The sequence below is a fragment of the Brassica napus genome, chromosome C9 (genome assembly GCF_020379485.1).
Source record: "Brassica napus cultivar Da-Ae chromosome C9, Da-Ae, whole genome shotgun sequence".
Classification (NCBI taxonomy): domain Eukaryota; kingdom Viridiplantae; phylum Streptophyta; class Magnoliopsida; order Brassicales; family Brassicaceae; genus Brassica; species Brassica napus.
Genome location: NC_063452.1, coordinates 42,423,677 through 42,434,195, shown reverse-complemented (window position 1 = coordinate 42,434,195; position 10,519 = coordinate 42,423,677). Strand labels below are relative to the sequence as shown.

The 10,519-nt window shown below is 33.8% G+C and overlaps 2 protein-coding genes across 5 annotated transcripts; both read left to right on the top strand.

Moving 5' to 3' along the window:
* The first annotated feature begins 3,837 nt into the window (after window positions 1–3,837).
* Window positions 3,838–7,520, top strand: LOC106418465 (WD repeat-containing protein 44-like). 4 transcript variants are annotated; one of them, XM_048768895.1, is made up of 5 exons: window positions 3,838–4,163; window positions 4,492–5,573; window positions 5,667–5,757; window positions 5,846–6,135; window positions 6,216–7,520. In XM_048768895.1, the coding sequence occupies exons 2-5, from the start codon at window positions 4,611–4,613 to the stop codon at window positions 6,795–6,797; spliced, it is 1,926 nt and encodes a 641-aa protein (XP_048624852.1). In that variant the 5' UTR covers window positions 3,838–4,163; window positions 4,492–4,610; the 3' UTR covers window positions 6,798–7,520. The 4 variants fall into 4 exon arrangements, with proteins under 4 accessions (XP_048624852.1, XP_048624851.1, XP_048624850.1 ...); XM_048768894.1 differs by having other exon boundaries at window positions 4,483–5,573; XM_048768893.1 differs by having other exon boundaries at window positions 3,838–4,240.
* A 703-nt stretch (window positions 7,521–8,223) lies between these two features.
* LOC106418492 (thylakoid lumenal 17.4 kDa protein, chloroplastic) lies at window positions 8,224–9,607 on the top strand. The gene is made up of 4 exons (XM_013859216.2): window positions 8,224–8,478; window positions 8,600–8,736; window positions 8,834–9,080; window positions 9,155–9,607. The coding sequence occupies exons 1-4, from the start codon at window positions 8,274–8,276 to the stop codon at window positions 9,376–9,378; spliced, it is 813 nt and encodes a 270-aa protein (XP_013714670.1). The 5' UTR covers window positions 8,224–8,273; the 3' UTR covers window positions 9,379–9,607.
* The last annotated feature ends 912 nt before the right edge of the window (window positions 9,608–10,519 follow it).

Genomic DNA, 10,519 nt, shown 5'->3' with positions numbered 1-10,519 from the left:
GAACCTTAGTCATGTTCTTCTCTTTACAATACAAGTCTGCGTGAATCCAGGTGCCCCGCCTTCGCAACTATAAAGGCAGTATTTCATCACTACATTATTAGTTTTTTTTTGGAAAAAAAAAATACATTATTAGTTATTGCATTATTAATTTGTACTTGTTTACTTTTGCTTAAAGAGGAAGACATACTTTGCTCAGCCATGACGGGCTTCAATAGCAAATAATGTTGATGATATAATACGTATATATTATACACCTAATTCCTTTATCAAACAATAAATTCCTTTTAGAAACTAAATATATTTTGGTTAATATATAGTACAACTCGTTTAAATCTTGTCGTACTAATTTCTGTTAGGACCATTTTGAATGATGTATATTTTTCCTATTTAGCAGATACAATTACTTATGATAATTTCTTAATTATCAGAGGATTTTTATGGCAAAATATCTCAAGAGGAAAGGAAATTTTCACCACAGAAAATGACGAAAACAGACTATAATCTTATAGGAGGGATCAACACAAAATTATACAAAGCTAAATAAACATAAAATTAAACAGCTCCGAGTACAACTCGTTTGGCTCTGTAATTTTGGTTTTGAGCTTCACCTTTTAATCATTTGTCCGTCCATCCTTCGCTTGTTAGAGCATCCGCATCGAGAGTTTATGGAGTGAGTTCACACAGAAATCAAGAAAAAAATAAAATAAAATAATTCAATCCCATGAACCTCTTTCTCCTAAAGCTCTCTGGGTTAAACCCCTCTCTCTTAAAGTTCATCACTGTAGCGCGGACCTCACGTGTCGTGACGGTCCGCGATTGGTCTAGTTTTTTTTTTAAAAGAAAAAAAAGAAAAAAAAATTTAATAATAAACAATTGAAAAGATGAACCCCAAGAATGAGTTCATTGATGTGGGTGCTCTTAGTTGTAATGTTTTTAGACCAACTCTAATGAAACACCAAAACAACAAATTAGTGTAATTTCATCTCCGATATAATACTAAATATAATATTTTTTTCCAAATTTAATATTTTGTAAATAGTATTATACCAAATTTAGTAAAACCCACTATTCATTACACTAAATATTAAAATAATCTATTTTAACTATGAGTAGAATAACTATAATGCCTCAACCGTCCACGACTAATGGGCCACTAACGTCCGTTCTCTCGGTCTGTAGACCCCATTTCATTCCAACGGTCTGTATGTTAATTTTCTAAAGACACAAAAGTTTTATTTACTGATCCTCCAATCACCACATGACTTTTCTCCGTGTTTTGGCCTCACTCACACGGTATCGCGAATCACTTCCTGATAGGTCACTCATCTTTCCACTATTCCAGCTAAAACACGCTTAACTTTGGAGTTTTAAACGAATGTGTGACGGAAAATGTAAGTCAACTTTTGTGACATAAGCAGTGAAATCAATTCTTTTAAGCATTTCCATATATCACAATTCGGGATGCTACACTAACATTATTGATGGTTTTAATTTATAGTTAAAAATAAAAATGACATACTATTTTGTCTTTTTAATTTTTTTATATTTAAATATTATTTAAAATATATTTAATAATAAAAATGACATACTATTTTGTATTTTTCAATTACATCAAATTGAACAAAATAAAAAACTTTTATTATGTGCTTTTTATTTCTAAATATATAAATTTTTAATTTCAACAAATGTTTTACATAAATAAATAAATAAATATATAAATATATATATATATAATTAAGTAAGAAATAAATATATATTAAAAACATAAAATTACCAAATTTTAACAAAAACATAAAATCTAAACATTATAAATATAATATCTAATTAAAAATAATTAATGTATTAAACTATTAAAAATAAAATATTAAAATATAAAATATTTTTTTGGTATTAAAATTAGCGTTATGGTTGGAGATGAAAATTAAAAATAACAACAAAATACCAAGTTTAATATAATTTAAATACTAAATTTGATGTCATGACTAAAGTTACTTTTAAACAATGGATTTATAAAATTGTGGTGATTATTTTCTAAACCGTCTATACTATTATAATATTGTAAAGTAAATCATATATAGTTTATTATTCATAAATTATAATAATTAATGTATTATAATATATACTCTTATAAAAATAAGCTAATCTAAATTTAATTTAAAAATAATAATATTTTATAATTTATAAATATGTAAGTTGTCTAACTAATAATCTAGACATTCATTTAATCGTTTTGTGCTAGGTGCTGAGTCACCACCTGCTTAGCTCTTTCTTGAACACTGCTCTTAAAATTTATTTTTTGGCTTCCTAGGTTAGGCTTCCTTCTAGAAGAACTTGATTATTTCACAAAAGAATCATACCTTATATCATTTGTTGTTAATATAATATTTCCAGTGTTAAAAACCCAAAAATAGTAAATTTTAGTTATGCATCCAGATTTCTAAACCGGGACCAAAGTTCTTTTCCAGTGGATTCATATATATTTTCCTATTTATCTATGATATACTGATCTCTGCAACCTTATACCTGATATTATTAAAAGAACGTGAAACCAGAAAAAGTATACCATATTTAATTTGAGTTTAGCTTTCTATGATTATGAAGAGTAACAAATATTCCAGTTGTGCTGTCAAACAATCACAGAGTAGTAAGAGCTAAATGAAAACAAACACAAAAGAGCTCTAATTCATTATACAACGAATAATTAAGGTATCAAACAACTGGAAATTAAGTTGTTAATGTGACAGATAATTAAGATCAAAGGATTATAGTTCGAATCTGATCAAAGGCAAAGCGAATTTGGAACATGCCGCGTAGTCATCATGCAGCTATGTGGGCTCCAACAAAGCATGTACCACAAATATTGTTTAAAAATACAAAAACTAATGAGAAATTTACGCATGACGAATATAATTATTGATTGAAAGTAAACAATCAGAAGACGAGATTGATGGATGTAATTAAGAATCTATTTTTTATGATACGTATTCCCCCAACCTCGATAGAATTTGCCGGTGGTAACCATATAAAGAAATGATAATAAATCAAATGCAGATGAATACGAATATAATTTAAGAACAATACATATCATCATCATTATCTCATTAAAAAATTCGTTGTTTACATGATTATGAATTAGTCTTACGTATCTTAAACATTAAAATAACTTTTAAATATTTCTCAATATAAACAAAATTTAAAGTATGATAGGTATTTGAAAAAGAAAAAAGAGTGAAGAACTATAAATTCGAAGTAGCAGTGTAAAACATCAAACAAAAAATGTAATTAAAATTGTTCTTTATTGAAAGTTTGAAACTAAAGTAGATGGATTAACCAACCCAATAATACTATTTTCATTGCATCTCCGAAGATGTGTTACGGTATAGGTCCTGTTACTTTATCTGGTTCTGCGAGAGTACCACTTATAATCTACAACTGCGAGCACAAATCACAATTTAGTATTTTGTGGAACTAATCGCTGATCACTAATTGATATTATTGAAAAGAATTTAAACATAATTTGATTGCAGTCTTGCAGAGCATGGACGTTAGTCCTAAAAAAAAAACAATTTAACTTCACATCTAAAGGATTCAATCTAATTTGCACACAATAAAAAGGATTCAATTCTAATTTACATCAAAATAGTTCATCCTCCTCACCACAACAATTACTATAGGGCAACATAAGAAGATCTTTAAAAAATATATACAATAAATGTCAAAAAACATGCTCCCAAAAAAGAACATGCTCGTGAGGGTTAATATAGATTTAACTACCGAATAATTAAGAAAATAATTACAATAAAGACAGAGAGGTTAAATAAGGCAAAGCAAACGGACAGAGGAAAGAATCGTGTGCCTCTTTCGAAAACTCTAGTGCCATTCTTCGGACAATCCATCTTCTTCTCCTTCTTCTTCCTTCCTTATTGTCTCTTTCTTCACAGCTTTCAATTCTTTTTTATAAAAAAACCTTTGATCATTTCCTTTATTTTAATTAAAATAAAAACTCATCTCTTGTACTATTTTTTATTTTCTTTTGAATTCTCTCTGGGTTGGTCGTAAAGAGAGACTTCACTTCACATGGTCTTTTGAATGGGTCTGTGTGTGTAAGACTTGTTCTTAGGGATGTGTTTTGAAGAAACCAAGTGATTAACGAACAAACCCACGTAAGCAAGTCCAGTGATGCTCGTGCTGACGCAATTTCTTAGGATCTAAAAATGAGATCTCATTTTTCTTAACTATGGTGATGTGCTGAGAAAACCTCCTTTTCTTTGGTTGCTTTACAACATTGATCAGACCACATAAGATGTTTGTGGAAATGCCTAAGAGAGAGACTAGATTCAATGGGTTTTAGATTGAGATTGATGTTTATTTTAATTCATCTTTGCAACTCATTTTTCTCGAACTCTGTGATTGCTTATTTTGTAAACTTCTTTTTATTTATTTATTATAATTATTTATTTCTAAAATTTATATATATAAAAGCTATTGTAGGTTGCTTGGTTGGAAGCAAAACTGGCAGTTGGGGGAATTCCACTTTTGAGAGATAAAAAAAAGCATTGTTCTTTGAGATGGGTTTCATTGTTTGAAGAAAACTCTGTGGAGGAAGAATAATGGATTACTCGTCTCAAGAGGAAGATTTGCACTTCTTTGATGCCAACGAAGAAGAGATGATGAATCCAAGTGCTTTTGATTTCCATGTTTGGAATGATTCGCCTGGAAGCGTTGTGGAGCGGCGGAGGAGGTTCTTGGAGTGGATGGGAGTCGAAGGAGATCTGAAGAATATGGATGTCGAGTCTCAAGAGATTTGTATTGAAGCTGAGCAAGGGTTCAGCAGTTTCTCTAGCCAGGTAACTTCCTCTGGTTCTGGTTCAAGCCTGGTGGAAGCTTCCGAGGAGTTGTCTCTTATGAGAGTGGATAAAAATGTGGGTGGATATGATGTGACGAGAAGGGAAAGCTCTTCAACGGCAGCAAGTTCTGATTCCAAATGTTGTCAGGTGAAGGAAACAGAGAAGCAGAGCAAGAAGGGATGGTTAACAAGGCTGCTCTCTATGGGATGTTCAGCGGATACAAAGGTGGAATCTGGTGGTGGAATCAGAGCTTCTTCCACTGGCTATGGTGATGTGCTTTCAAGAGTTAAGGTCAAGCATTGTAAGAAACAAGCCAAGGAGCTCTCAGCTCTTTACCAGTGTCAAGACATTAAAGGACACAACGGTTCCATCTTGGCGATGAAGTTCAGCGGCGATGGGAAGTATCTTGCGAGCGCTGGTGAAGATGGGGTTGTGCGTGTGTGGAAAGTCATTGAGGACAAGAGATCTAGACTACTTCGAAAGGATTGCCTTAACGAGATAAACCCTTCTTGTATCTACTTCGAGGTAAACGATCTTTCTCAGTTGAAACCTGTCTTGTTGGATGAGGATAAGAAACCAAACAAGACGACAGAAAGTTTCAAGAAAACATCTGATTCAGCCTGCATTGTCTTTCCTCCTAAAGTTTTCCGGTTAGTGGAGAAACCGTTACATGAGTTCCGTGGCCACGCTGGTGAAGTCTTGGACATCTCTTGGTCAAAGGATAATGTAAGCTTTCAAAAATCTTCTTCATTTCCTTATTAGCTTACAACCATTGCTTTAGTAGAAGTGAGAGAAACTGATGCATATGTTATGGTGCAGTCTCTTCTCTCGGCGTCAATGGATAAAACTGTCCGGTTATGGAAACTCGGTAGCAATGTTTGCCGTGGAGTTTTCCCTCACAATGGTTATGGTATGCTTCTTCTTCTTCTTTTTGGTTCTCTAGTTATCTCAGTTGCTACTACATTGATCTGACATTATCTTCTTCTTTTTTTTGGCAGTAACCTCTGTTCAGTTCAACCCTGTAAATGAGAACTACTTCATGAGTGGTTCAATTGATGGAAAAGTTCGGATCTGGAACATTTCTGGTTGCAACGTTGTTGATTGGGCTGATCTTAAAGACATTATATCCGCAGTGTGTTACCGTCCGGATGGACAGGGAGGAATCATTGGTTCTCTAACCGGAAGTTGCAGATTCTTTAGCATGTGTGGAGACTACTTGGAGCTGGACTCTCAGATACATTTGCATCACAAGAAGAAGTCTTCAAATAAACGGATTACTGGTTTTCAGGTAATAATAATCATCTCTCTTTGTTTCACTCTGGTCTTGGTCTTTTGTTGACTTCTCTTGACATTGGTCTTTTCTTACAGTTCTTACCACAAGACCAGAGCAAAGTCCTGGTTGTTTCTGCGGATTCCAAAGTCAGAATCCTCCAAGGGAACGATGTCGTCAGAAAATACAAAGGCGTTTGCAAGACGAGGAGCCTCACATCAGCGTCTCTCACGTCTGATGGAAAGCACATTGTTTCAGCTTGTGAGGACTCCAATGTATATATATGGAGCAATGGAGAGGAATTAGATTCATCTTCTTCTTCCCAAACCAAGAAGATTAAATCTTTTGAACGTTTCTCCACCAATGCATCGGTAGCAGCTACCTGGAGTGGATTCTCAGATTACAACACGTCTCTCCCGTTTGCTTCACCCCCTTGCTTATCTCTCAACGAAGGATACGTCCCTGGATCAGTTCCCAAAGGAAGCGCAACATGGCCAGAGGAAAACTTACCTGCTAACAATCCTCTCTCTTCAATGACTGCATCTCATTACAAGTTTCTTAAGTCATCATACCAGAGATCAACTAGCTCTCTGGCATGGGGTATGGTCATTGTAACAGGTGGTTGGGACGGAAGGATCAAAACGTTTCAGAACTACGGCTTGCCTGTGACTGTAACTTGAAGAAGAATACTGGTTTTTTTTTTTTTCCTAAGTTTGGAAAAACAAAATCAGATGCCATTGTTCCTTTCTTGCTAGGCACTAGCACATGGTTCTGGCAGGTCTATGGTGGGGTCCCAAAGCACAAACCAGATCTATCCTCAGATTTGTGCTATTGTTCAATAGTCAAAAGGAGACTCAAAATGCTATTTTTCACTCACTAGTCAAGATGATGTAGAGAAATCTATCAAGAAGGGTCAGTGAGAGATTTGATGTAGACGGAGGGGATGATAAGGAACAGATGTTTCTTTCTTTGGCAGTAAGTGGCGGTTGGAAAATGGGTCTTAATAAGTGTACGGACTTGTCTGACAAATATTGACAGGCGAGTGTGGGGTCCCCAAAGAAGAAGAGGCAAGAGATCATGGAAAGGAGTGGTTGAAGAGATGTTACTTCCAGCGAAAAGATCCTCCATGGAAGATCTTTCATATCAGTAAAAGAAAAAGAAAAAAGAAGAAGGTTTTAACGGTAGTGAAAGGTTTTGTTTGTATAATTTGATTCTAACGTGTAGGTGAATTTGTCAGCTTATTTAGTAGATTTGAATATTTGGATTTATGTCTGATTAGAGGAAAAATCAACTGATTGTTAGCTCCCTCTATCTCAGAGAGAGGCTCCGAAAATTTGTATTTGTAATTTTGTGTAAATAATGATCTGTTAGTACAAAAAAAAAAACTTTTTTATTGATTTCAATCTTTTGTATCTCCTAAACCAAGAATTTAATAATTGTATAAATAGAGAAACATTACTAAATTAATTATACGTCTAGTGCTTTTCAATGGTTATATATTCGTTGGATAATTTTTTTTTGATGACCATGGTATCCGGATGCCTTCGAAAGAGATTCGACTATCGTACAATGATCGTCCACCGAAACAAAATCGGGGAGTTCACCGAAGACATCTAGGAAAACTATTTTTTCACTCTATTTTAATCGACGGTGACCATGATCCGAATCTAGAAGACGGAACTCATAGCTGTGAGTCATTTATCTTCAGACCACAAGTGCCCAGTTATCTCATTGGATATTTACCGTAATTGTTTTAAGTACGGTATCATGATGGGATTTAACTATATAACTTTTTATGTCAACAAAATATAAAATTTAAGCAAAATCAAATATAAAAAAATAAAATTATTATATAGCATACGATTTAATACATTTTTTACTGATAAAAATGTAGAAACAATAACAAAACATAGAAAATAAGAGTTTACAATAACAATATGAATTTATTTATTCAATAATAAAGTAATATAAAATTAATATGTAACTTACTGTTACGGGGTGGACGCATAAAAGGTTGATAATAAGAAGAATTCAAAATTTTTTATTGGGCTTATTTATATTAAACTGGATCATATTTTCATCGGCCCGATAAAAAGGGGTGGACGCGTAAAAGGTTGATAAGTGTATGATCTGAGCTGTGATGCCACGTCATAGGCATGATCCAAAACGAATTTGAGATAGATAACTCAACGGTTGTCCGTTGTCCGATGGCAGAAGAAAAACTCAAAACACTCATATCATTCATGGCTTCGCTTCCTGTCCAGTTCTCCAGGAATCATCATCTCTCTACCCCCAATTTCTCCAGTAGATTCCGCCGTTCCACGGAGCAGAGATCTTTTGTAGCTCTTGTTCATTGCTCCGGTAATTCCCACAGTTTTTTTATTATTATTCTCTGATACATACTCATAGTCTTTCACAGAGTAGTTGTGATTTGTTCCAGTTTAAAAAATAATGATGTTTTATTTGTGTGGTTTGCATTCAGCTAGAGAAAACGGAGACGCTGATGTTCGAGGAATCAAGAAGAGTTTGTTTCCTGTTAAGGAGCTTGGATGTCTCGCTTGCGCCGCTCTTTCCGCTTTCACTCTTACATTAGCTTCTCCCGTCATTGCTGCTAACCAGGTCTGCGACATTATGCTTTCTCTCTCCTCTTACGAATTGCTTAAGAACTGTTTCAAGATTTCAAGAACTGAATGATGTTCTTTTTTGTTTGTTTCAGAGACTTCCTCCGCTTTCAACAGATCCAACACGGTGTGAACAAGCTTTTGTTGGTAACACGATAGGTCAAGCAAACGGGGTCTATGACAAGCCACTCGATCTCAGGTTCTGCGACTACACAAACGATCAGTCCAATCTCAAAGGCAAGACTCTCTCTGCAGCCTTGATGTCAGGCGCCAAGTTTGATGGTGCTGACATGACTGAAGTCGTTATGTCAAAAGCTTACGCCGTTGGAGCAAGCTTCAAGGGTAAGTAACCCAACAACAATCTTTATTTATATATATAGGAATCGAAATGGTATAAGTAGGTTTTGATGTTACAGGGGTGAATTTCTCGAATGCTGTCATCGACCGGGTGAACTTCGGGAAGTCGGATCTAAAAGGAGCTGTGTTCAAGAACACGGTGTTGTCAGGTTCGACATTCGACGAGGCAAACCTGGAGGATGTGGTCTTTGAGGACACCATCATTGGTTACATAGACCTTCAGAAGATTTGTAGGAACGAGACTATTAACGAAGAAGGAAGACTCGTCTTGGGTTGCAGATAAGAAGAGATGATGAGACAAAAGGTTTTTGGGATTTGGTATGTGTAAGGATTTGAGAGTTGACACAAAAGAATGTATGAACAAAATAAGTATGTTAAGTGTTCAAGGGGAATATAGGAGGACTCAGAAGAGAGTTATGAGGTTTCTATAATCAATTCCTGTAAAGTTTGTTATCAGACCAAAGGATTTTTCTCTGCTATTCCTTAATTAACGAACAATATTTTATCGCGAACATGGCTTATGTTTAGTTCTATACGTGTGATTCATATAAGATATATATATATATATATACATATAAATGGTGGGTTAATTTCAAAAGCGCATCTGGTTTAGTGGTATCATAGTACCCTCCCAGGGTACTGACCAGGGTTCCCTGGATGCGCATCTTTAATTTATTTTTTCTTTTTTTTTTGGATCTTTTCTGCATTAAAGTGTTTGAGTAATTATTTTGTATTTTTGTGACCTTGGTTTACAATCCTTCTTTTTCTCTTCCTGTGTATACATATAGATTTTAGTTAGAACTAGGGTCGGTCCACGCTATGCGCGGGATTTGGGTTACATGTAATCTATATAAATATATAATTATATATTTTTATTGTGTATTTTATGTTCGTTTTTGCAAGAGCAGTATATTTTGACGTTTATGATCTAAAATAATATTAGAGGTCGTAGGAATTATGTTTGAGGTGTATGTGAGTTTTTTTATATATTTTTTTAATAATCTCTCGGTCTTAAGTGTGTGGGTATGTATATTTAGTACTCGGCTTAACTTTTTTTTTTGTACGTAAAAATATTAGCCACAGATTGAACACCTATAAATCTATTTGAAGTATCTTAGGTTAGAACTGAAGTTTGCATTACGCTTTGGTATGTCTTTTTACGATAAAATGAAGAAAACACATGATTTTTATCAATACAAAAACTTATAATAAAAAAATGTACTTTAAAATGTTTAATTAATTTTAATAAAAATCGCATTTATTTTCATAAAATTTTCACAATTATTCTAACTATTTATTTTAATATTCATTTTAGAAATTATATGATGTCGAGTTATTATAATATTTTAATTATAAATATGGGTAATTGCCACTAATACCACTTTTCAACTTTACACTAACCAACTTTACCATTAAAATTTTAA